This window comes from Cynocephalus volans, chromosome 12 (assembly GCF_027409185.1).
Source record: "Cynocephalus volans isolate mCynVol1 chromosome 12, mCynVol1.pri, whole genome shotgun sequence".
NCBI classification, from domain to species: domain Eukaryota; kingdom Metazoa; phylum Chordata; class Mammalia; order Dermoptera; family Cynocephalidae; genus Cynocephalus; species Cynocephalus volans.
In genome coordinates, this window is record NC_084471.1 from 7,569,797 (window position 1) to 7,596,386 (window position 26,590).

The 26,590-nt window shown below is 52.6% G+C and overlaps 1 protein-coding gene across 1 annotated transcript in view; it reads left to right on the top strand.

Annotated features, from left to right (window-relative positions):
- Window positions 1–26,590, top strand: part of SCUBE1 (signal peptide, CUB domain and EGF like domain containing 1) — a 135,870-nt gene that overhangs the window by 41,319 nt on the left and 67,961 nt on the right. The window contains exons 4-5 of the mRNA XM_063115609.1: window positions 1,620–1,754; window positions 24,958–25,083. Coding sequence (XP_062971679.1) covers window positions 1,620–1,754; window positions 24,958–25,083 — 261 coding nt within the window. The remainder of the gene's footprint in view (window positions 1–1,619; window positions 1,755–24,957; window positions 25,084–26,590) is intronic.

Consider the following 26,590-nt stretch of genomic DNA (forward strand, 5'->3'; position numbering starts at 1 on the left):
CCTCACCATCAGCCTCAAAGGCAGCTGCGAGGTCTCTTGGGTGGTAAAGTGGTCTGTTGTCCGTGAGCTTAAATAGGACCCAGCTGAAATTGTTCCAGAGCTGAGTCCTCTCACAGTTCAGTGCAGGTCACTCTGCCTGACTCTTTACCTTTTCACATCCTTTTGGTCCCAATAGTAAAAGAAGTCTGTTGAAAATAACTGTATAAAAAGCTCAATGCCGAGAGAGAGAGAGAGAGAGAGAGAGAGAGAGAGAGAGAGAGAGAGTGTGTGTGTGTGTGTGTGTGTGTGTGTGAGAGAGAGAGAGTGTGTGTGTGTGTGTGTGTGTGTGTGTGTGTGTGTGTGTGTGTGTGTGTGTGTGTGTGTGTGTGTGTGTGTTGGGGGCTGGGGATTGGCTAGAAGCAGCCAGTAGCTCACTTTGCTTTTGTGGTTTTCTATATTTGCCTATTAAAATGACAATACAGACATGGAACATTAAGGTTTAAGAAGCCCTTCTTTCATTAAACAAACTGACAGAGTGGGGGGTTATGACTTTGGTAATTGAAACATGCTGTTCTGTTCAAGACCAGAACTCCATAAAGACTCTTTTCAGCCAACACCACCCTTTGTGCCAGTGGCCTCTGGTCAAAATGAGTGTCAGCCCTGAGGTCTGTCTCTCCTGGAGAGTGGGAAAGACCGCTTGGCAGCCTTCCGCCGCAGTCTTGGCAGCCAGGGTCAGGGCCTTTTAAAAACCTCCTCATTCTCTGGGCTTTTGAAATCAATTTGCGGGGCACAGGGGGTAGCAGGCTGCCCTGTCCTCCAGCCTCTCCCTAGCTCCAAGGTCTTGAGCTGCCAGTTGTAAACCTGAGGTATGACTGAAGAAAGAGAATAGTGGGTGAGGGTGGCAAGGCTCCTTGTGTTGCGGGGAGATGGTGCAGGCTGCACTGTGTTCCTAGAGAGGGGGATTCTAGCAGCATCAGGGAGAGCCCAGGTTTGGGATCCTGCCTCTGCCACTTATTATATGTGGGACCTTGGACAAGTGACTTTGCCTGTCTGATCTCAGTTTCATCATCTATAAAATGGGCTAATACCTGTATCTGACTTACAGGGTTGCTATGAGGATTAAAGGAGGTAATATAGGTAAGATGCTTAGAACAGTGCTGGGCGTACAGGATGCACTCAGTCAGGGTCAGCTAGTATAGCCACTGTAACAGGCTATTACTGTGGAGTCACTCTGGGGAGTTCTGTTGTGGAGTAGCACCACGGAGTACCACCATGGAGTATTTCCACGGCATACCACTGTAAAGTACCACTGTAGTGTAGCACTGTGGAGTGCCACCATAGAGTACCACCATGTAGTACCTCCATTGAGTACCACTATAGAGTACCACTACGGTGTAGTGTCATGGAGTATTTCTGCGGAGTACCACCATGGAGTGTGTCCATGGAGTGCCTCTGTGGAGTACCACCATGGAGTATGTCCCTGGAGTGCCTCTGTGGAGTACCACCGTGGTGCAGTGCCATGGAGCCCCTTCATTGCAGTCTGAGGAGATTGATTGCATCCGTGTCCCACCAACCCATCACTCCCACATCTAGCTCCAGGTGTGATTTTTTCCTCTCCCTTTCTCTTCCTCTTCTTGTAGATGTGGACGAGTGTCAGGACAACAATGGTGGCTGCCAGCAGATCTGTGTCAATGCCATGGGCAGCTACGAGTGTCAGTGCCATAGTGGCTTTTTCCTCAGTGACAACCAGCATACCTGCATCCACCGCTCCAATGGTGAGTATGGCCTGTGCTGACCAGACCTGCCACAGAACAGGGGACACTGTGTTGAGAGGGTGGAACAAGACCCTGGGTAGGGACTACCTGGCATCCAGTGCCACTAACAGAATGCTGTACAGTGGGACTCTAGAGGCCCCAGGCATGGTTTTTATTAGAAAACAGTTTCTGAGAAAGTAAAGGCAAAAACATTTAAAAGCTACAGAACTCAGATAATAAAGCAGAAACACTTAATGGACTCCTTAGAATTCTTAGTGTTTGTTTTGGCAGTTTCCTCAAAGACAAGATGGGCCTGCTAATCCCAAGCACTGCAGTGTCCCCAGAAGGACATAAAGACTGAGCTCCCTGGCTGCTGGGCGCTTGCTCCAGTCATATTGTCCAGACGCCACACAGGTGGCTCCCAGGCAGTCAGGAGCTCATTTGCTCCTTGTGAGACCTCCCAGCTTTGCGCCATGGGGTCAAGCTGCCCAAGATGGAGGCAAACCGCATAAATGAGGACTCTGAGCCCAAACAGAGTTGTATAAGAAGCAGATTTATGGGGAGAAGGGAGTGAGTGTGGGGGGAGGGAGTCCTGCTTTCATCCAGGAGAGGGGATTTCACAGGGCATCTGCTCCGAACAAGTAGTAAACTCCCTGAGGCTGGGGTGGCCCGAGTCTCTTCAAGGACTTATGTGCTCTGTTTCTTTGAAGAGTGCTTTTTCCCCAACAGCGCTCCAGGTGAAGCCGTGAGGCCCCTGGTGGAAAGGAGGGTGGGCAGGAAGGGCGGTCAGTACGATCCCTGTTTGGCCTGTAAGCACTTGCTGTACTGAGGAGGAGTGGGGTCAGGAGAGGTGATGACACGGGGCCATGCGCTTCGTCTGAGCTGGATGCAAGCCTGTGCACCGCCTGCAGACCACCTCATTCCACCCTTGGCAGCCTGGCAAGGGGCTGAATTGCGATCCGTGGATAGGTGAGGGAGCTCACACCCAGTCAAGTTGGGCAAGTGGGAGAGTCAGGATTTGAGCCCAGACTCACTAGCTGTGGGGCTCACTTCTCAGAAGGTGATAAAACTCTTAAGGAAGGAAATGGTGTAGTGGCATAGAGAGTGGCTGGAGCTGAAGGCCTCTGTGAGGAAGCCCCATCTGAGCTGAAACCAAATGATGAGAAAGAGCTACATGGAAGTATGGGAGGGAGTGCACCAGGCAGGACGTGCACAAAGGCCCTGAGGTGGGAATGGGCAAGGCACGTGTGACAAGCAGAACAGAGGGCAGGATGGTGGAGCACAGTGAGCAAAGGGGAGAGGAGCCCAGGATGAGGGGGGCTGGAGAGGCCAGGTCAGTTGGGTCTGGTGGGCTGTGAGCAGGAGTTTGGATTTCATATAGAGGGCAGCCATGGCAGAGCTGGTTAAGCAGAGGTGGGAAAATGGTGCTGGAGGGCAGAGTGGAGACTTTCTGTGGGAACACAGATACTTCCAGGGGCTGGGCATCAAATGAATTATGCAGTGGCTAGTGTTGGGCAGGACCTACCTTGGGCATATGTGGCTCACCCCACCCAAAGGCCCCGGGTGGCCAGATCCTGATTTTTAAGTGGAGCCAGGAATCTAGACTTAACCAGAATACAGATTTGGGATTCTCCACACCTATCTGCATTAACCAGCACGTGGATTAAAGAAGTTTCTTCTCTGGTTGGGATTTTTGTATGCAATCTCCAAATTTTTAAATCTGGGCAATGAAACCAATCTAAAAAATAATGGTTAACTTCTTATGCCTCCCAAAAGACAAGCAGCAGCATTCCCAAGGCTGAATGGAAAGTCTAAAGAGGACAGGGTGTGGGCTGACCACTCATTGATACTCTTTGGGGGAGAGAGGGACCTGGGTGACTGGGCAGGTTGCCTGCCTCTCTGAACCTTAGTCTGTTATTGTGACAGTTGCCCACCATTAGTGTCAACCACAGTAATGATCGTTATAGCTCAAAATCAGCATGTTGGAGGTTGCTAAGATTGAGCTTGTTTTGCACGTAAGTGACATCTGATTCCTGTGGCTCCTGAAAGGGCCAATGGATCCAGAGCCATTTGGCAAATTAGATTCCTCTTGTCACCTGACTCTTCCTAATGCCTGTCTAGCTCTTTGGAGCCTCCCCCCTGAATAGGGGGAAAAGCATGCAGACTGGCTTTGATTAGATGGAGCCGGATGCATGAGAGGGGTTGGCCAGGGTCAGTCGAGGCTCCTGGCTGAGAAACAAAACCATGGGGCTCAGCCCTTCTGAGTAACCCTGCTGCCCAGACACCAGCACAAACCCTGGCCTGAGGCATGTGGATCTGACCCAGGCAGCGATCAGGAGTATGAAGTTCTCAGCTCTAGCTCTCCATGTAACCTCTGTACAGTCACTCCTGCCTCTTTGGGTCTCTTCAATTGCAAAATGGACCAGTAATCCCTCCCTGGAGAGAGAGAGACCCATTTGGGGAAAATGATTTGAAGCCGTCAAGTGCAACACCGGCCCTAGGGCTGGTGACTGATGTAGGCAGCTTCTTCAGGTCTTTAGAACTCAGGCTTGATTTGGGGACACACATAGGCTGTTCCTCTGTCCCTGAACTGGGTGGGAGAGGACCCAGAGCCTTTGGGACCTAGCCAGTCTCCTCCTGTCCAGCACTCCCAGTGCCAGTTGTGGCACTGTGATAGCCCACTCTCCTTCCATTCAGTCCCTGGCCCAGCGAGCACTGACAGCCCCTCCTCTGGCACACAGCCCCAGGGCTCAGTCCAGGCTCAGTCAGCCTCTGCTGTCCCTGACATGGCCATGCGCCTGGACCGCCGAAGAGCAAGCACCTTCAAGCTCTCTCCCTCTCCCACACTTGCTCTTTTTGTCTCTAACTTATGTCATATTTATGCTTCAAGAAGGTGCTGCCTCCTGGATGGGCTTTTCCCTTTTCTCTCAACAAAGAATTCTTTCTTTCAGTATGACCAGAATTGATTAGGGAGTAGAAAGGGCTCTGAAAGGCCTGGGTCTTACTAGCTATGTGATTGCAGTTCACTGTTTAATTTATCCATTCATTCATTCATTCATTCATGTGCCAAGTGTTCAGCTAGTCCCTAGAATCCCAGACATGGTCCCCTGTGAAGCTTTCAGTCTAGAAAGGGGTTTGAATACTAAATAAGGATCCTAAGAATTACTGTATAATAATGAGCTGAGAAAAAGTACTCTGGGGCTTCTTTGGCTTTGGTTTTCTCATCTGAATAGCAGACACATTAACGATAACAGTCTCCTCGTTGGCCTGGTGAGGGGTGGCTACTCTTACTCACACCGATCCAGCACCACCACTGGTTGCTGATGGGCTGTGGGTTTGAGATGCCTGTGCCCCTCTACACAGGAAGCTGTCCTGCAGGGCTGTGCTCTGAACCAATTGTTGTCCTGCCTCAGCAGTGGTGGAAAGCACTAGAGTGAGAGAAAACGTCACGTTGTTCCCACAATTGTAGGAAGCAACACAGGTTTACAAGAGGGCTTCAGGGGCTATGTGTGGCAAGGCCCAGCACAAATGGGCCCTTTGGCACCGTGGAAACCAGCACTCTTGTTTCCCTGCTGTCTCTTTGTTACGCCATAATAAAGAGCACAGATCCTGGGGCCTGGCTGCTTGGGCTAGAAGCCCAGCTCTACTGCTATCTGGGTGACCTTGAGCAAGTCAACCTCTCTGCTTCGTCAGTAAAATGGACATAATCATAGCACCTATTTCATAAGTGCAAAGATATTAAAAGACAATTTCAATATATGTGGGCTCTTATTATTGTTATTTATCACAGGTAAGGAAACTAAGGCCCTGAGGGGCAGGAACTCGCCCAGGGCCCCACAGCAAGCCAGCAGCAGAGTCAGGACCTGGGTGCTCTCTGAGCGAGGCTCTGCTGATGCATGCCAGGTGCTGCTTGAGGGCCTGTGCTTCAGCTGAGAGGGGAGGGGAGAAAATCAGGAGTCAGACCTTGTCCTCGAGAACGAGTGACGAACTAGCAAGCTGGTGGCCCTCACACTGGGTTCATCTGTGTGCAGGGTAGCACATACCAATGCCTGGGGCCCATCAAGATGGCCAGCCTCCCTTGTTCATCTGAGTCAAGCTCATGAACGCCTGCTACCTATCCAGCTTTAGGGCTGCCCTCCAGGGTGGCCCGCCACTCTCCTTCCTGTGGAGATTTGAGCAGTGTGCCAGGGTCCTTCTCCTGGGCACAGGCAATTGGGAATCAAGACACGGGGAGGGTGCCAGAGCCCTGTCTGCTCACACTCCTCCCCAGGCCTGGGGTACCCCCCACCCCTATCTACTGACTGTGCTCCCACCACTTAGTCCTCAATGAGAGCATCCCATATGCTGGACAGCCCGTCCTGAGCTGAGAACCCAGGGAGGATTGTTGGGCTCTGCCTCCCCTGTGCTGTGGTGGCTGCCTCTGTCCCCTGCCCCCCATTGTTGTTGGCTGCAAGCTCCAGAAAGCAGGTTTCTACCTCATAGCGCCTGTGTCCCTGCAGCTTGGGAGCTCCCTGTGGGCAGGGACCGTGTTCACCACATCTCTGAGTCCCAGTGCCGACTTGGGCCTTTGGAAAGGATAGAGGGAGGAAGGACAGGGAGAGGACAGTGGGTGTGGGCAGGGCATGGATGGAATGGAAGTGTGGCACGATGGTGAGCCATCAGGCATGGGCAGCATGGAGTGCTGGAACAGCGCCCAGTTCACAGCGTCCTTGGGTTTTACAGCCAGATCTTGGCCAGAGTATGCTAGTGGATGATGTACTCTGTGCCGGGCTGGGGCCAGGCGAGAGGGATCCCAAGGCTCTATCTATAAGAGCCCCTCCTGGGAGAAACCAGGCCACCCAGAACAGAAGCCCTGCTGTGCTGCTCTTTGCCTGGGGGTTTATGTACCAGAACAGGCCTCAGGGCAGCCCAGGCAGTGCAGACACATAGGCTAATGTTCTCCCAGCAAGGGCGCTGAGAGTTCACCCGAGTGCATTTCACCTTCCGGTTAATGTTCTTCTGAGCGTGTTTAAATGCGTGTGTAAGTACATGTAGGAAACCACATTGCCCTCTCTCACAGGCTTTCCTCATGGGACTCGTGGCCACGTATTCACAAAGCTCAAGACTTAATCAGGAGTGATGCTGGCTCCAGCCAGAGTCTGAGGTGGGGGCCAGAAATAGGAAATCTCGGCTTCCAGAGCATAGCCCTTTGCATAAAATGATGATGATGATGACAGCAAGAGCTGCATTTATCGTGTGCTTACTATGTGCCAGGCCCTCATTGCATCCTTACAGTACCCCATTTTTCAGATTAAGGAACGGAGGCACTGAGAGGTTAAGGAACTTGCACAAGGTAGTCTGTGGCATCATAGGACCTATGCTCTGCCAATCTGGCCCCAGGGCCTGGGCTCCTGACCCTCAGCTAGTGGAGAGAGCAGACAATAGGGAAAGTTCTGGGACCCCCTCTCCATAGAGAGGCCCTAAGGTGCAGCAGAGATGCCTTCTCAAGTGGCAGCACTTGCAGTTGCAGGTACCAAGTGTGCCTCTTTAAGCACCAAGAGTTCAAACAACATTTTGTGGTGGAAACTTTCTAAAATGTTTCACACTTCCCTTCTCTCTTCATGGAAAGGAATGGCATGAATTGGCTTGGCCTCTTTTTTCCTACAATTTGCAATTTTTGTTGTGAACTCAGTTATGGAGACAGCCACCCCTCTCAGGGCCAGAAAACATTTGTTAATGTTTGTCCTGATGCCGAATGTCCCCAGACGTCTGTGCTGAAAGTAAGCACTTTTCTTCGATTCTGCTGTTGTTAGCTGTTATATAGCACTGTCTTCTAGTGGGTCTTGCTCTGAAGATCAGCAGGCATGCTTTCACATACATATACCAGCTAAGAGACTGAGGGACTCTGGGCTTGTTGATAAAGTGCATGCGCCTTGGGACAGCTGTTTTCCGCATGGGAGCTGTTTTCGCTTATTTCCGAGTATGTAAGTATACTCTGGATGACTGAATTGTACAAAGATGACCTCTGGTTAAATTAGGCTTAGTTATTTTGCTTATTAAGTCCATGCAGTAAGTATTTTGGGGGTCTGTTCACATTATCCATAAGCTTGCAAGGGTAAATACCTAAGTGTAACTAGAGACAAAACAATAGGATTTTTTAAAACCTTTTATTTTAAAATAATTGTAGGTCCATAAAAGGTGGCAAAAATAGTAAAGAGAGGTCCCATGTACCCTTTACCCAGTTTCCCCCAATGGTAACATCTTACATCACTAGAGTACAATCTCAAGAGCAGAAAATTGACAGCACAGTGTGTGCATGGGTTTCTGTGCCACCACAATCAAGAATTTTTATTTTAACAATTGAATAGCTATGTATGCTTTGCCAGGCACTGTTACCAGCGCTTTACCTGTCTTAACTAAGAGGACTATATCATTTTACATCCAAACCAGTACACTTTTTGAAAGTGAAAGGAGGCACTATTAGTAATTGTGCCAGGGTAGCTTGTATAAACTGGGACTGTCCCAGGCAAACTGAGATATATGATTATCCTAATATTGCCTCGTTTAATTTCTTAAACTCTGAGGTGGGTACTAATTTAAACCATCTTTTGCTCTATCCTTTGAACAATCCTTTGCACTAGCTACTCCTATGTTACAGATGTGGGTCAGAAGTTACTAGGCAAATAATGTGCCCAGGGTCACGTAGGGTAGTGGCAGGACTGGAACTCACATGGTCTGAGTTCAAATTATGACCACCTCCCATGGCTGCCTCTCAGTGTTTAAAGGGACCATAACTACCCAATGGTTTGCCCTCTTCTATTTTCAGATGTGGAAATTGAATTCTAAAGATAAGAGGGACCTCCTTGCTGGTCAGCCTGGATTGGGGCTTTGGTGCCCAAATCTGCACATGCCTGGGCGTAGCATGCTGGGTGGTTGGTGCAGGCCCTGAGGAGCAGGGCCAAGGGGCTCAGCCAATGGGTGTTCAAGACAGAGAGAACTGAGCTCAGTCTAGGGCCTAGGAACCTGCAGGCTGCAGAGAGAGGGGTCAGAGAAGCCTCTGAGAACAGGTGGCCACCGAGAAGGCCTACTGGTGGAGAGTGGGCAGGCGGTCAGTGGACAGAGGGGCCAGTGTGACTGGGCAGGGCTGTTGGATTGGCTTCCAGTGGGGATTTGTGGTGGGAAGGAGAGGACCAGGGCTAGAGGTGTCATCTGTGTCCAGACCTGGGCTGAAAGTAATGGATTGGAGGCAACCGACCTTGAAAAACAACTTAAAGTAAGACTCTGAAGACAATCAGTCAGAATCTCTGGGTAGAGGTGCAGTGAGGCAAACCAGGCCTGCCTCGTCACCTTTTTGGGATGGTGTCTGAAGCAGAGAGGGTCCTCAGACATCACCGAACCTCCAGTGCCATCTCACTGTGGGGCAATTTCGTGGCTGCCCCAGGGCCACAGAGCCTGGCAGGATGAGTGCCAGTGCTTGCCCTAATGTCTGTTCATGTCTCTACACCATGCGGCTTCTCTGGAGGAGAAGGCTTGAGCCCCTGCCTCGTGCCCAATACTTTCTTCTGTGGTTGCTTTTGATTTTGTTTCCAACTTAGCTAGATTCCAGGTCCACTGCTTCCCCTGCCCCAAGTGCTCTTCTCCTCGTTTCCCACTGGCAATCATCCAGCTGCTCCTTACTGCCTAAGTCCTTTGTCCAGGCCAGCCTGGCCTCTCACCATGGTCAGCGGTTCTCTGACCCACTAAGATTTCACGTTGTTCTGGTTGGCCAGAAGAGTCCATGTCCCAGCAGCCTTCATTGCCTGTTGAAGAGGGCAGGCCCTGGGGCTTAAAGTCAAACCCAAAGCTGGCGGAACTGAAAGGGACATTTGAACTTTGCTGTGAAAGTGAAGGGGCACCTTATCAGTCATAAGGAGTCAGGAGTGTGATTCCCGTTTTACGAAGATCATACTCGCCAAGGGTTGAAAAGGGAGATGAAGCAAGGAGCTGGGCAGCATGAGTGCCCAGGGTCTAGAATTCACACAGGGCCAGCATGGGTGGACAGCAGGATGGCTGAGGGGGAAGGTGACAGGAGAGTGGCTGAAGGGGAAGTGAAGAAGGTTCAGTGGGGGGGAGGTGACAGACAGGTGGCTGAGGGGGAGATGACAAGAGGATGGCTAAGAGGAAAATGACAGGAGGATGGCTGAGGGGAAGGTGATCGGCAGGTGACTAAAGCGGGAGGTGACAGGAAGATGGCTGAGGGGAAGGTGAGAGGCAGGACAGGTAGACCTTCAGCAGAGCCCCCTGTCTGCCTCAGGTTTACACTTCAGAGAATCCCATTACCTGTGTCACATAGGTGCAGAATATTTCAGTGGTGGGTAGCTCTGGACAAGCTGGGGCCTTGTTTTCTTTATAGCAGGGAACCCTGGGTTCAGAGGCACCTGGGGCTCAAGGCGGGACCCTTCACTCTCTACTTTTTTTAGCAGACTGAAAATGCTGTGTCCTGCCCAACATCTGGCTCAGTGTCTGATTCACAGTGTCTAGGAAAGGCTTGGCAAAGTGCAGATGCCCGCGCTCCCCTTCCTGATCAACTGGCTCAGGCCTGGCCCAAGCTGGGGCCTGAATCAGTCACCAGGACTTGACTGGCATGAGTGGGGAAAAGCTCAGGTATTGGGACTCCATTGGTCAGGAGCTCAGGACGCTTGTGGAATTTGGGATCTCCCTGCAGGTTTTCTAGGGGCTTGGGGATGGCAGGACTCTGCCTGCTATCTGTACTGCACTTTAGTGACCTCGTGCCCAGCTCCTCCATCCCACCTCTGTGGGTAGCACTCCGAAGCCCTACTTTCATGCCAGAGCAGGTCCTCCCAGAACCTACAGGCTATGGGAGAGGCAGACCCGAAGCAGGTGCCAAGCAGACAGTGCATGGAGGGCTCTGGCAGATGCGTCACTGGTGCTGCAGGAACCTAGGACAGAGCTTGCTTGGTCGCTCACTCACTCAGTCCGTCAGTCAGCAAAGAAAATTGCCTGCTTAATCTGTCCTTGCTGCTATAACAAAATAGCTGAAACAGGGTAATTTATAAAAAAACAGACATTTGTTCCTCACAGTTGTGGAGCCTGGGAAGTCCAAAGTCAAGGTACCAGCAGATTCAGTGTCTGGTGAGGGCTGCTCTCTGATTCGTAGATGGCACCTCTTGCTGTGTCCTCACATGGCAGAAAGCAGAAGGGCAAAAGGGCTTAGCTAGTCCCCTCCAGCCCTTTTATAAGGAACTAATCCCATCTGTGAGGGCAGAACCTTCATGACTGATCACCTCCTAGAGGCCCCACCTCTTAATACTGTCTCATTGGAGATTAAGTTTCAACATGAATTTTGGACAGGACACAAACTTTCAAACCATAGCACATGCTTACTGCATGATGGGCTTAAAAATAAAGTGTGTCCTTGAAGTCCACACTCAGACTCCTAAGCAGGTGGAGGGGAAGCTTGCGCTTCACACATCCTCGAGTCGGCCATAGTCAGAAGTGTTGCAGGAGCCAAGCACGCCCTGCCTCTGGGATCTGAAGCCCCTGCTTCAAGCCCACAGCAGTCTCGGGACTCTCTGGGGGACTCCTTGGCAAAGGTTACCTGAGAGTTTTCAGGTGCAGATTCCCCGGTGTTGGGACAGGACAGAGGTCTGGTGGTTCTTATCACAGGAGCAGACTTGGGGGCAGCCTGCAGCTGAAACCCTTGTCCTGGGCCCTCTCTTCCCCATCCCAAACTCTTGTCTCTCCTGCTCTCACTTGCCCTTGGACTACAGGCAGACTGGACCCCACCATGCCCTGGCCCTGTCTCAGGCCACAATTATCCTCACCAGGCCCAGCTCCATCCTCCTGCAGCTTCGCTGTGGTTTTCTACTCGGGATCACCTCAATGCTCACAGCCACCCTGTGAAGTGCTTCTGACAAGCACTATCATCCCCTTATAGGATGGAAAACTGAGCTTTGCTGTGCCGCACTGTGAGGCAATGCTTCAGGATCAGGAACCAGATTTCTTATGGCCAAAGCTGGTTCTTTTTCTCCTGTTCCACCCCACTTCCAGACTCAAATAAACAAGCCGATGGATAGAGAGCCACTGTCCCTCTCGAGCCACCCTAGACACATATTGGCTTAAGATCCTATCAGTGCACCTGGCTGTCAGGCTCCCGTTGGCTCCTCGGATATGATTCTCACCCCTGGGGTCTGGGCCAGATCAGCTGTGCTGGAATAGGGACATTACCTGCTCTGTTCCAGGTCTTTCCATTATCAGTCATGGGTGCTGGGGCAACATGGCTGAGAACTTCCTGTTTGAAATGAGGGGAAATAGTATGGCCATGCCCAAGAATCCCACACTAGCCACAGCAGCTGCCCCCTTTGGCCACTCCTTGGCGTAGACCAGCCAGGCTGGAGCACCACGGCGGGATGCGTGGTGTTGTAGGTTCTCTTTGCTCCCCTGCCTTCTAGAGACCAGGTGGGCGGGAGAATAAACAGCTCTAGTACTTGGTGGGGAGATTTATGGTGCTACTGGAGGAGGCCTGTTGTAGCCCTGTGCGGTCCGGAATGGCCCTTGAGGTGGGGACAATAAATCCAGCCCATTATTTTTTATGAGCCTCCCACCCCATAAACAACTCCTTTGGCTGGTGAGCCTAGCTTCACGCCCCTCTCCTAGCCTGGCATCGAGCTGGTGCTGGGGACACCCCAGTACTGACTTCATGACGTTAGCAGTGGAAATTTTCCCCAAGCTACAGAACCTTCAGGTTTCCCAGTGTGAAGAGTGCGGGGCAGGGGGTGAGCTGCAGGACAGAAGGTGCCAGACCAAGAGGTGGCAGGCCTAGCCCTTCTTAGCTATGAGTCCTGATTGGCCTTGGTTTCTTATCTGTAAAACAGGGAAAACATTAGTATCTTTGATTATGGAATTGTTATGAGGTTTAAAATGAGATCACATATACAAGATACATCCTCTAGAGTAGCAGTACCTGGCCCTGGGATCAGCAGAACTGTGTGTTGCTTTCCATATGCATCATATGATGTCATATGCATCATAGCTCAGCATTACTATGGGCTAAGCACTGTGCACTAATTTTGACACAAGTCATTGGATCCTGAGAACATTCTGTGTTGTGTCACTCTATTATCCGATTTTGCAAGTGATAAAATGGAGGCTGAGAAGAGATTTGTCCATAGTGAGTAAGCAGCGGAAGCAGGAATTGAACCCAGGTCTGACTGATTCCTAAGATTAAAGACACTGAGTGAACAAAGGATGGAGGGGCAGGAGTAGGGGATGCTGCACAGCCTGGATCCCCTGTGGCACAGGGAGCCCCAGCCTCACCATCCTGCCCTCTGCTGGGGGCCAGGCTGCCATCCTTTGGCTGAGTTAGTACAGTAGCTGCCCCGGGTCTCCCTGCCCCCTTGACCTTCTGATGGTATCCAGGGCCAGTGCTCCACCCGGCCTTCTGGCCATGTCATTCCCCACTCAGGACCTTTCCATGGATCCCAAGAGGGCTCTGGCTGGGACCTCTATAGCTTCTCCCTGCTTTGCACATCATGAACCAGCCACAGCAAACTCCTTGTCTCTTCTGTGTCCCTGCCTCTGCTCACACAGCTCCCTCTGTCGCTCACTCTGAGAACACTCTGATTGAGCGACACCTCCTCCCTGCACCCCTCCTGATTCCCCAGGCAGAGCCAATGGGTCCCTCCCTCCTTGGGCCTCTCTCTCTCTCTCATTCATTCCCCACCCCCAGCCTCCCTGCACTGTCCCTGGTGTCTCTGCTCCCAGGCCTTTCTCCCTCAAATGAATCTGCCCTTGAACACAAGGACCTCTTATGCTCAGATGTCCAGCATGAGGCCTGGTAGGGAGCAGCAGACAGGAAAAGCTAAGGAGGTGTCATAGAGCTGAGGTCCATCAGAATTGAAAGGGCCCTCCCTGTGTCAAAAGCTGGCCCACAGCCTGTTCTAGGATAAAGTAGCAGAGGCCCAGAAAGGGAAAGGCTGTATGACCTGTCTGAGGTCACCTCGCACGTTGGTGGCAGAGCTGGGACTTGCCCCAGGCCTCTAGGCTCCAGACCAGAGCCCACCCCCCACACTGCAACCCACAGCCTAGCTTCCCAGCCTGGGATTTGTGAGCACAGACCTAGCATGTGAGAAGCCATCCAGATCCAGGGATGTGGGTTCAGAAGCCACTGGGTAGATGCCTGGTTGGCAGTGTGGAACCAGCTGTGGTGATCCTGGGTCATCTGGGGTCTGATCCCTCCCCAGCCTCTGTGGGCCTCATTAAGGAAACTGGGTTGTGACTGTGGCCATGAGGCCTCAGACTGATCTCCTGGCAGATAGACTGCCCAGCCACACTCTAGCTGCAGCATTCCCAGAGGCTTCATCTCCTGGCCGAGAAAGGCAAGGCACGTTCTAGTCCCCCAGCCTAGTGGCCGCTTGATTGTCTCACAGGACTCTTTCTGTATTTACGTCCCCTTGTGCTTTTTTCTGTTTCTCCTCAGCCCCCAGCCCTGGCTCCTCCTTGGTCCTCCTAGCCCTCCCAGGGCTTCTTTAGTCTCCTCCCTGACCCCAGAGCCAACTGTCTCCTGGACAGGGTCCCCAAGTGGAGCATTCTCACCTGCTCAAAACCAAATTTTCTTTCCATCCCCACAGATCTGTTCTTCCCAGCATGTCCCACATCAGGGAGGGGCCCCCGTTCTGCTCACCTCTCAAACTCGGCAGCCTTCCTCACCCCCACTGCCGTGCCTTCTTTTCTGCAAACATTTGTGTTGCTGATTGGCGTCCCTGCCTCTGCCTCTTCCCCATCGCTCCTCCACACTAGCCAGGGTGCTCTCTCTCCAAAGCCCAAATCAGTCCTGCCCCTCCTGTGCCAGATACCTCTACCTTCACTACCTCCCAAGGTCTCTCACAGTCCAGCTCCAGCTCCTCCTGCCTCCTGGCTTCTCCCCACCTGCCTGCTGTTCTCCCTGTTAATGCGCGTGCACGCCCTTTACTAGTTATCAGCCTGGGTGTGTGTTGTTTTCTCTGCCTTGAATGTCATCCTCCAGTCCCCGCTCTTTCTGGAGACGTTTAGTCTCCCTTCACAGCCGAGCTCACTTTCACCTCCGTGAATCTGTCTCTGCCTCCTAGGCAGGCACGTCTTCCTCTTGACTTGCATTCAGTTCGGTCCTCTGCTAGAGGACCAGTGTGCAAGCTCCCAAGAGGAGCAGGGACATGTCTGAGTCAATTTTGTGTTTCTTATGCCTCACACGAGGCTGGGCACAGAGGAAACATGCTGAATGGAAGTGAAAAGGGGACTAGATTCATCTCCTGAGGGATATAACACCTGAATTGTGTGTGGCATTGATTTTACAAAGTGCTTTCCTGCCCCTCCTGCTGGGCAGTATGCACAGCCCCCTAGAAGAGGGCTGCCCAGGGGTGCACAGTGTTTTGTTATTTCTCGTGGTTCTGTGGTTTGGCTGGGGGTTGCTGCCGCTGCTGTCTCGCCCGGCCTCCCTCCTGCAGATAGAGTCAGCTTGCAGGTCTGCCGTTCTGCTCCCTCCACCAGGCCTCTCCAGCATGCAGTCTGAGTTTGTCTGTCAGTTCAGAGATACCCCCACCCCAGCCTCACTCCCAGCCTCCCACAGGCTCATGCCTGCAGGCCTCTGTGTGAGCTGATTCAACATCGCCAACACTTTCCTCCCTGCTGCCCCAGCCCTGACTCTTGTTCCCCAGGGCACATCACAGGCACCCACACGTTTGTTTACTGAGTGAAGTGACAAATCAGCAGCCCATTTAAGTTAGAATAAGTAGTGGAAATTGGCTTAAGTTCCCAAAGGTAGTTGCAGCTGCCATTGATCGAGCTCTTGGAAGAGAGAGGAGTCCTTGGCGTTTTTTGAGTACTTACTGTGCCTGAGCCCTTGAGCCCCTGCCATCCTTGAAGGGCTCTGGGAAGTAGCAGCTGCAGCCCATCGTGCCGGGGGGGCGGGGGGAGCACACACAGCTAGTCGTGACACAGCCAGGACCCCAGCCCAGGACTCTGGCTCCACAGCCCATGCTTGTTTCCGCAGCACGTAGGTAGACAGTGGCGGATAGTTGCTGGCTGTGGCACTGGGGAGCTGTGCATGTCCTTAAAGAATCTCCTGCTAGTGTGTCCCCCAGTATCCTTGTTGGCTTCTCCTCCCCGGTCCCCAAGGGCTGCTGTAGGAAGACTATCAGGATGCTGCCACATTGCCCCCTCCCCCAACCCTCAGTACCTGGGCTCCCTCCATCTAGTCACCTGTTGGGAAAGGGAAGCAGACTTGTTCAAGGAAGGCTATGGCCCAGGGCTCTGTGTGAGCTATCTGGCAGTAGTAACTGTAGGACTGAGGGTAACACTGGACAACCTTTCCACCCATGGCTTTCTTTAGGGTCCTTGTGGAGGGAGGGGTAGGGTTGACGGATAAAATGCAGAGTGCCCATTAAAACCGGGATTTCAGATAACCAATGAATACTTTTTTAGTATGAGTATGACACATGCAACATCTGGGACATACTTATACTCAGAAAGTTATTTGTCATTTATATGAAATTCAGATGTAACTGGGCACCCTGTATTTTTATCTGCTGAATCTGGCAACTCTGGGGAGGGAATAAGGACCTCTCCAGCCTCCCAGGCCTGAGGGGAGTGGATGCTCAGGAGGCAAGTAATTCTCTCCAGCAGCCTTCTCTGGTCCAAGCTGCCAGGTCTGTGGGGGCAGAGAAACCTGTTTTTATGAAGTTGCCTGTTTTTCGGAGAAGCTTTGACTTGATTGTGGTGACACCTAGTGATCGGCCTGGGAAGCTTCAGTAGGCGAGGAAGGGCTTAGCCTGGAAGGGGATTTAGGCAAGGAGGAGCAGGCCAGGAACACAGCTCCAGAGTGAGAAGCCAGGGCACTGGGGGTGGAGGAAGCAAGCCAGCCTTTATTAAGCACCACCTGCATCTTGACAGGGCCTGTAAGAGAATCTGAGCTGGAGGCTGAAAGCCAATTGACAGTCCCCAAACAAGGGCAGCAGTACTTTGCGAGCCACCCCCTAAAGTGACAGGAAGAATGCCAAGCTTGAGAGTCAGGGGTTACGTGTGGACTCTGTGGTGACTGCTGCATGAGCCAGGACAGTCACTGTCTTGTGGGCTTCCATCTCCTCAGTAGAAAAGGAGAGGTTTCATCTAGATGCTGTCCAAGGCCCCTTCCAATTCTAGCTTTCCAGAATACTGGTGCATTCTGGCTATTTGCCTGCCTGTAAACACAAAGCAGGATGGTTTCTTTCAGAGCCGTGCCCCATGTCCATAACCAGTGAGCTGTCAACCAACCACTCCACAGGTGTTTGTTGAATACCTACTACGGGCTTGACTGTTGTCTGGCCATGGTGATAGCAGAGCAGGATGAAAGGCACAGACAAGGAGCAGTCTGGGTGTGTGGAACGGCCTGCACCCGAATGGAATACTGGGGCCTGAAACAAAAGAGCACTCCCTAATATTTGTGGAATGAATGGGCACATAAGCAGGCAAGCAGATGAACCTGGAAGACATTGAGAGCCAAATACCATGAGGTGTGGACTTTTGTGGCTGGGCAGTGAGTGCTGAGAGGAGGCCAGTGCATGCCCAGAAGGGCCAGTCCTCATGGGGGCCCTGGCAGTGCCGTTGATCCCTGAAGGAAGGGCTGGGCAGACAGGCCAGGGCAGCGGGCATGTGGGATAGGTAGGAGGAAGAGCCAGGCAGAGTGAGTCAGCCTTAGCTGGGTCACATACCCACCTGGGACCCAGGGGCCCAAGAGGCTCCAGGGGATAAGCTCCTCTCCCTGCTTCCAGTGTGGTGTGTGCTGGCCAAACCAGAAGGCGTAGTGGGAAGGAGGACCCCCTTTGGGCCTGCCGTTGGAGTGGTCTCCAGCGGGTCAGGTCCCTACTCCACCACACAAGTTGGGAGACCTGGGGCACCTCTCTCTATCTCTGTTAGCCTCAGCATCCTCACCTGTCAGGTGTGACTGCTGGTGGTACCTGGTACTCAGCCATTGAGATATTCAATTAGAAAGGATTGCAAAGAGCCTGCCATCGGGCCTGGTGTAGAGGAGCTCTGGGTCAGTGGAAGCCCACAGTCTTCAATCCCTCCCTTTCCCCAGGTGGAGCTGCACCTACGATGCTCCTGTTCAGCTGGGGGTCTAGTCTGGGGCACCTTGCTGCTGCTGCCCGGCCAGGCCTGGATTTGCCCTGGAGGATGTAATTTTCGTGGTACAGCATGGGAGGCAGAGCCCTGTGTTTCTGCTGAAGCCCAGGCAGCATAATGAGAGGCTGAGAAGCACCACCACTCCAGGGGCAGATGCTGTTAGCGTGTCATTAGGGGATCAAGGTGGAGCCAGACCAGCGGGTGGGCCATAGCTCCCTATAGCCGGTGGCCAGGCCTGGGCCTGCACATAAACAACCTACTGGTGCCTGAGTGTTGGCCCCTGTTCTGACACAGGCTCTGAAACCTAGAGTGGCTGAGCCTAGGCCTCTCACCAGCTCAGCTGGGTTCAGCAAACATTTCTTGTTCATTCACTCAGGGTTAGGCGCTATGCCTAACCTAATGGGTATGCCTAATGGGTAATGGGGGAAAGAGGTAACCCAGGCATGGGCCCTGCTCCCTCGAGGAACCCTAAGGAGCCTTGAGGGGCAGGGGCTGTGGGTCCCAGGCATGGTCCCTAATCTACCCTAGGCACTTGGAAGAGGGTAGAAGCACGGAGGGCTTTGTAGAAGAGGTGACACCCAAACAGAATCTCAAATTACTGGTTAGAAGTTGCCATTCAAAGAAGGAGGTAGATAGTGTATTCCTGGCAGAGGAAACCACATTCCCAAAGGCACCAAGGTAAGAAAGGAGGGTGGACTGTGCAGGGTGACTGCTAAGCATTCCCATCGCCTAGGGCTCACAGCAGGACCAGAACAGGGGAGACCAGCTGGAGAGGCAGGTGGCCTAGCCTTGTGGGCATGTGGTGCAGGGCATTGAGAGGGTTGTTTGCAGTGGGAAGACAGATTTATCCTCTAGAAAGCTCCCTCTGCAGCTGGAAGAGGGCAGGTCGTCAAGTCAGACAGAACAAGGTTTAAGTTTTGGCTCTACCATGACCTACTTGAGTGACCACGGGCAAATGGCTTCATCTCTGTGAAGCATGTCTGTAAACTGGGGATAAAGCTACTTACCTTACAGGGTGATGATGTAAATGCATCTCCATCCTTGTGCCAGGCCTGAGGCTGGGCCCTGGGGAGTCAGGAATGAACAGGGCATGCTCCCAGCCTTCAACAAGCTCTCAGTGGGTCTGAGGAATCTAGAGACATTGCTCCCGATTGGAGTGGGACAGGGTCAGAAGTCCTCCAGGTCCCCTGGAGAAGCTGGCATCGGGATGGCCTTGGAGAAACAGTTTCGAAGTGTGGAAACTGCCTGGGGTTGGGAGGGGTGGGGCAGGCAGCTGGGTCATTCCAGTTCTCCAAATCAAAATTGGGAAAGCTAAGGGATAAAAGAGGGTAGCCCCCAGGGCTTCCCTGCCCCTTTGCTCATTTACGAAATGCTCCATCGCCTCCTGGAAGTCCACTAGGAAGGTGGGTTCTGGGTCAAACCCAGATTCACTGCCCACCCATCCCACACCGTATCCCTTGGACAAGTTACTGAGCCTTTCTTTGTCCTTCTCTCCTCACTTGTAAAGTGGGGATAACTGTGGACTTGGATAAGTTGTCACTGAGGTTTCAAGGAGCTTATTCATGTAAAGTGCTTAGTGTAGAGTGGGTGCTCAATTAATGGTAGCTCTGGTTGTCATCAGCCTCTGGCAAGTTCCTGGTGAGCCTGTTTTGCAGCCCCTCCCCCTGCCTCAGTCACCAATCTCTGTGTGCCTCAGTGTTCTCATCTAGGAAGTGAACGTAGTGCCATAACACACCACTCCTGGGGCTGTCAGGAGAATTAGTGTGAACACGTATCCACAGTGTGTGGAACAGAGCTCGGCATACAGGCAGCTCTGGATGAGCGTACGCAGCTCCCATTGCTGTCATCGTCATCTCTCCCACCAGTCCAGTCCCTGCAGCTGATCCTGTGCCTTCCCCCTCGGTGGAGTTTTCTGATGTTTCCTTCAACCCCCTCAAACTCCTTGGAGCCCCTGTTTGGATTTCCCCGCAGGGCTTGGACAGCTTGCGGAGTCTGGGCGGGGAAGGCAGCGGCCTCCTGCCCACCCCTCTCCCCGCCAGGACTCCGGCCTCTTTCTCGTCTCCATCATTTTCTGTTGATGAGGTGAAGGGGAGGAAAATCCTTTCCTCCCGAGTTGAGGCGGAAGGGCAGAGCAGGGTAACTGTTCTTTTCTCCCTGCTCTGCCGTTCCCAGCTTGCTGTCCCTTCCCATGTGTTTAAGGGACATGGATGTGGAAAATGATGTTATTGATGAGGTCGCTATAGCAACGACCCTCAGGAGGCACACATTCCACTCTGCTCTCCTGGGCCAGGGGCCCCAGGCAAGGCCTAGCTTCTGAATACAAACACACAGGGCCTGCTGCTGCCCCTCCTTTAGCTGCATCCGGGGCCTTTGCATTGCGGAGGATGGGTGTGCATGCTGCCTTCGTTTCTTTCTGTGCACACTCTAGGGGAGTATCCAGAAATGATGGAAGGCCTTTGAGCAAAAGAGACCATGGTGGGGCTGTCAGAGGGTCCAGAGAAGGCGGCAAGGATCTGGGGGAGGGGCCCACTGGGAGGAAGCGCTGGGCACTTGGGAGAAGAAGGCACACCCCAGGGCTTGACCCTGCCTCTGCATCACAGTGTGACAGACACGTCTTTCCCCTGCTCTGACCCAGCACTTGTTTGTGAAACAGGTATGGCAACGGCCACTTCTAAGGTTTGTTGTGAGGGTTCAATTAAAAGTGTAGTCAGGGCCCAAGTTCATACATCGTGTCTTCCAGAAAACTAAGGGGAAGAGGCTCTTAAATGTATCCCAACCCAGCCTTCCTACCTGTCCCCACAGCTACTGCCCTCCCACCAGCCTCCTTCATCCCTTTTGGGGTGGTAGCAACAGCCTCCACACTTGTTTCTGGCCTGCAGTCCTGCCCCTCCAGGGCACCTTCCACACAGCATCTAAAGAGCTTTCTGACACTTAAACGCATCACTCCCGTATTGACAACCTTTCTGTGGCTCCCTCCTGCCTGGAATGAAATCCCACAACAACCCTAGCTGCACCCTTAGCCAGTCACCTCGTTCACCCAGAGAAGGGGCTGCACATTTAGTGCACACCTGGGAAGCACGTCCTACACCTGTCCAGTTTTACACAAGTGGAAACTAAGGCTCAGAGGTGAAGTGAATTGCCCAAGGTCACACAGCAAGTGGCAGAGTATGAATTTGGACCTGGAGATGTGGCAGCAAAGCATCTGTCTCCTCATTACTCCCTGACTCGTCTTGGGCACCAAGGAGACCCTTGGTCTGAGTTTGCAGAATGTAATTGGATTTGAATGGGTTCAATCAGATTATATTCGACCTGGCGCACAGCCTGGCCTGATGGACACCAGGCCTCTGAAGACGTAGATTTCTGGGAATGACTCTGAAATTCTATCTTACTTCCCTTGAGGAGGGGAGACAAACAGGGCCTCTGCTGAATTCATCACTCTGTGGCTCTCCCCCTATCTAGGCCAAGGGAGATGTTCTATGGCTCCCAAGAGCAGATGTGGTACTAAGCAGGGAGCCACAGGAGGACATTTTGAGTCAGGGCCCTTCAGTCTCACAGGCTCACAGAATCCTGCTCTGTGCCTGGCCCTGGGCTGGGTCTCAGCCTCTGGATTGGGGTTGGGCATGAATGGACTCAACCCTGCTCTTGAGGAACAAGCAGGCTGGCATTAGTGGAGATGTGGAAACAGTCTGCTAGCTGGAGCTGGCCAGAGTGGGCCTGGCTGGCACAGAGTTAGGATGGGGCAGGGGCTGCTTCTGAGGCCACAGCAGAAGGGGTGGAGCAGTGGACCCACAAAGTCCCTTCCAATATGGAGGCCAGGGCATTCTCCTGGAACAGAAGTGCTTGTACTAAACATCTCACCTGCCCCAGGGTTCGCCTTCTCACCTTCAAATGTCTACCTGGCCTCATGGCTCTTGGTGTAGCCAGCCCAGTAATGCTACCTGCAGGAAGGAACAAGCTGGCATTTTCTCCTCTTAGCTCACTACCTTCAGGATGGCCCTCCTGGGAGAGGGCAGGGAGAGAGTGCCGCCCACTCTCACCCCGAGTCTGTGAGGCACAGAGGAAGCCATGCATGCTGCAGGTGGTAGAGCCAGTGCCCTGTCTCTGCCTCAGCCTGCTGTCCCAGTCCCTGTGCCACTGTTGCCTCATCTGTAAAGTGGGGAGCTGGAGGGGCCATCCTTAGACCCTCCTAGTTCTGGGGTCCCTTCCAGTCGAGGACACCATGTTAAGTGAGGGGGAAGGAGTTCCACAGTGACTCTAGGACTTCTCAGATCCCTTAATACACGTGTGTTGTAAATTTCCTACACCAGGCATCCAGGGTGCTGTGCCTCATAGAACACACAACCAGAACTGCCACAGTAGCATTTTCAACTTGCCCCCTAAAATAACGGACAGGGGGTTTGATCTGTTCTGAGATAGGACAGCCTTTATTTCTCTCTTCTTCCTTCCTCTCCCTTCCTCTCCTTTTCCATCCTTCCCTCTCCTCCACTAATTTTTCTTCTCTTTCTTTCAGCCACTGTTTGCTGAGCCCCAACCCTGTGCCAGGCCCTGTGCTGGGTGCTTATGATACAGAAAAGAATAAAGCTCAGGTCTCCCCTCAGGTTACCTGTGGCTGGCGAGAGAGAGAGCAACTTAAGCAACTGTCCCCATTTAATGCAAGGCAGAATGAGCAGGAGCAAAGCAGAAGCGCTCTAATAACAGACATATTTTGTTGAGAACCTGCTCTGCCACACACTATATAATATAGTTATCTCATTTGAGCATCACAGCAACCCTAGGAGGTACACAGATTATTACATCTCCATTTCACAGCTGAGAAAACAGAGTCCCAGAGAAGGCTAATCAAAGACTCAGGTATAGTGTGGGGTGGGTTCCAGCCCTGAGCCCCTCTTTTAAGTGCCACAGTCTTCCTCAAGGTGCCTTGATGGTGGTGAGCACATGGCCAGGCTATCTTATGGGCCTGGAGCTGGCCTCTCCTCTGGTGGCTTTCCATGTGCTCATTCAGTAAGCATGTAAGAAAGACTGGTTGTCTGCTGGGTGCAACCACAGTTCTAGGTGCCAGCACCTGGCAGTGAGCAGGACACATCTCCTGCCTAAGGAACGTGCCATCTAGTGGGAGAGACCAGCAGCAGGAGGAGATACAGAGCCACCCATCAGCATCTTTCGAACTGGGAGGAAGAGCACAGAGAGCCAAGAAATCCAAGACCAGCTGGCATGGTCCACAGGGTCAGAACTTGAGCTGCTCCAAGAAGCAAGAAGGCATCAGTTAGGCAGAAGAGGAATCAGTTTTCTAGACCAAGCCCAGAGAAGGGGAGGTTGTGAAGGAGTTGGTCTCGAAGGCAGGCCATTTTGCTCTCTACTGCTTGAGAGGCAGCCAGAGTCTGCCACCCTCCATGGAGCAGCTGCCATGGGTGTGGGCCAGGTCTGCCCCAGGCCTCTCTGGTGCCTCTAGAGGGAATGGAAGGCCCACGGTGGCTGCAGAGGGCCCCATCGGGAACTCAACCTCTTGAATGGGCAAGGGGGTTGGAAATCTCATGCGGTTTGTAAAAGCAAGAGGGGTGGTGTAGTGGTCAGAGACGATGTCCTGTGATGCAGGGGAGCTGGGACAGCATCCTCACGCCTTCCAGTGACAGCCATGAAAGGTCAGAAGAGGAGCCAGGGGTTATATGCTTTGCTGAGGGGCTGCTCAGAGAGTTTCAAAGGAGGCAGCATCTGAATTGGCCTTGAATTTTAATAGGCTTTTAAGTCTACAGACAATTAGCAGTACTAGGCAGCATGGATTATGCCAACTCTATGCCGGATTCCTAATTCTGTTCACCCCAGGAAGCATTTGCCGCCAGTCAGCCATCTGGGTCCCACAAGTGTAGCCCAGTGATCCCAGGGTGGGAGAGCCATGGCTGGGAGCCCAATGTCATAGGTTCCTGTAAAGCTACATGGCTACACCATTTGTCGGGTTACAGCAATAGCTATGCTAAAGCCAAAACGTTTTTTATACTAAGTTTCCATTTGTATTGCCAGGGCTAAGGCTCAAACCCTTCAAACCCATTGTACAGACTGGGTCACCAGACCCCTCACACACAGGTCCATGAACTAGGTAATTGAGAAAGGTCCCGGGAGCCATTGGCAGATGACACGAGTTCAGTCCTCAGCAGCAGCAGCAGCAACAGCAGGGCCTCCTGGATGGTCCCAGAGGCCCTGGCAGCAGCAGCAACAGCCTACAGTAGCAGTACCCCCGCCCCCCAGGGGCAGGGGGCCCTGTGGATCAGAGCCGCTCATCCTTTGTACTTAAGTCCACAACCCAGGACACCTGGGTGCACATGCGCAATTACATTAGACAATAACCAAGGAACACCTGGGCGCATGTGCGTATTTACATCAAATGCTCGGCGAGATTCTAAACATCTGAGGGGCCTTGACCATTTTCCTTCACTTTCCCTATAGTTCCAGCACTGCTATATGGTCTAGAACATTCCCTTCCCCATCTCAAGGGCTCATTTTCTCCTTCTGTAAGATGTATAGACAAGATGGGCTAGAGGTCTCTTGATGGACCTGTGACCTGTAGTCTCTCACTTGACCCCTGACCTCATAAATTCTGGAAACTCCTCACAAATCACCAGGAAGATGAACATCAACTGGGGTCAACAAAAGGGGGTCTGAGCTACTCCAGACAGACAGGGAGGAGAGGTCAAGTCTGCTGGGGGTTGGGGGGAATGTCCTGTAACCATGGGTGACTAAGGACAGGGGGCCAAATGTCCCTGACCTAAAAACAGCTCCACAAACCCCACCCTTACATCTGACCTAGGGCAGGAGCTTTGCCTCTTGGGTCCCCAGGTGTCATTTACAGTGCAGCTCACAGACCAAGGTTTGGCTCTAGACCCAGGCACCATGCCCTTGTTTTCTCCCTAAGGGATCTCCATGTGGATGGCTGGCACACACCTGTATGTGTTGGGAGGGGGGCGTGCATGTGTGCACATGTGTGCAGACAATGTGCAATGGCAACCCAGGAGCACACCATTTGATTGTGACATTTCGTTGGCTATGTCTTTTCAGCCTGAAATTTTCTCTCTCTCTCTCTCTCCCTGGCCCCCAACCCCTCTCTTGTCTCTTTTCCCAGAGGGTATGAACTGCATGAACAAAGACCATGGCTGTGCCCACATCTGCCGGGAGACGCCCAAAGGTGGGGTAGCCTGTGACTGCAGGCCCGGCTTTGACCTTGCCCAAAACCAGAAGGACTGCACACGTAGGTAGATGGAGGCAAATGGGTCAGACATCCCCACACGTCTCCTGCCATTGCTTTGTGGTGGGTCTGTCCAATCGGCTCGATGTTGGCCAGGGAGGACTCTCGGCCCCTTTGGGTGGAGAGAAGGGCAAGGCCAGCTGAAGGGGCCGGGGTGAGTGGGGTGCGGTGCATGAGGGACAGAGGCTGTGAACCCCAGGCTTGGGGTTTTCCCCACCAGGCATGACACCACTGACACACCCCAGGAGTTGGGCTAGATCTTATGTCTGGCCCTGAGCCCGAGCTCTCCAGCAGGAATGGAGGGGCTATGGACAGAGGTATAAAAGCCCAGATTTCTTGATGGCTCTGGGAAGCCCTTGGTAACAGAATAGTATAAAGAATGAAAGGAGCGTGGTTCTGGGGGTTCCATTCCGGGCTGTGCTGACCTTATTTCCAGGATCGAAGATGAGAGCTCGCAGTCTGACCCCTAGAGGACAGACTGCAAATGGTGATACCCTGGGATATCTGGGTTGAATGAGGCCTCTGGCCAAAGGCCCCATTTCCAGAACCTGTGTGGAGGTCTGCCTGCAGAGCTCAAGAGTAATCCATCCTCTTAACATAGTCACCCAGCTCCCCAGTAGGAGTGGGAGCCGGGAGACCAAGTAGAACAGTGGCTTGGCTGAACACATTCATCTAGTCCTCAAACGCTTCAGACCCAGCATACCCTCCCGACAGCTGTAGGAGATAACTGGGATTGGCCTCTCCTCATCGGGCAGCAGGATGTCCAGACTGATGTCATGTTTGCCCTGTGTCTGCAAAGAGCCAAGGGGGGCTGCTGTAAGCACTTTGCATCTCTGGCCGGACAAGTGCTTCATACCAAGCCCGCCTTCTGATGCAGAAAAATAGTACAGAGAAGTCCAATCCAAACTCTCAGCAGAGAAAGTGGTCCTCACCTTGGCTGTTGAAATGGGAGACTGAGGCTGACTCGCTGTCAAAACAAACAAACAAAAAAAGCCTTTCTTCCATCCATCATTCTGTGGAGAAGACAGCTGGCCCTTGGTTCCTCCGTCATCCTTAGTCACCATGGTGCTCTTGGTTGTCATCAGCTCTCCTTTGGACTCCTCCTTTCCCAACTCATGCTCTCCTTGAACACTCAGCAAGGCCCTAAGGACACACATGCATGTGCATCAGATGCACCTGCATCCATCGCCAAGAGCTCGTGTTCTAGCCCATTCGGGATCCCTCCGTTCCCCAAAGCAAAGGTGCTTCCTTCTTCCCCAGCTACGGTTCAAGTCCTCTGCTTTGTTCCTGGCTCTTTCCTGTGGGATAGCAAAGATAAACATATATGCTGTCACCAAGGGCAGGACCAAACAGGGACCGTTTTGATTTGGAAATGCCCATCTCCAGCCCCGAAACTCCAGCCAGACCCCCCCCCCTCTCCCCGCTTCTCTATACCAGACTGATTCTTTTAACTACAGAGAAACCTCCTGCCACCTGCCCACTTTCAGAACAGAAAATGCTAACTCCAGCT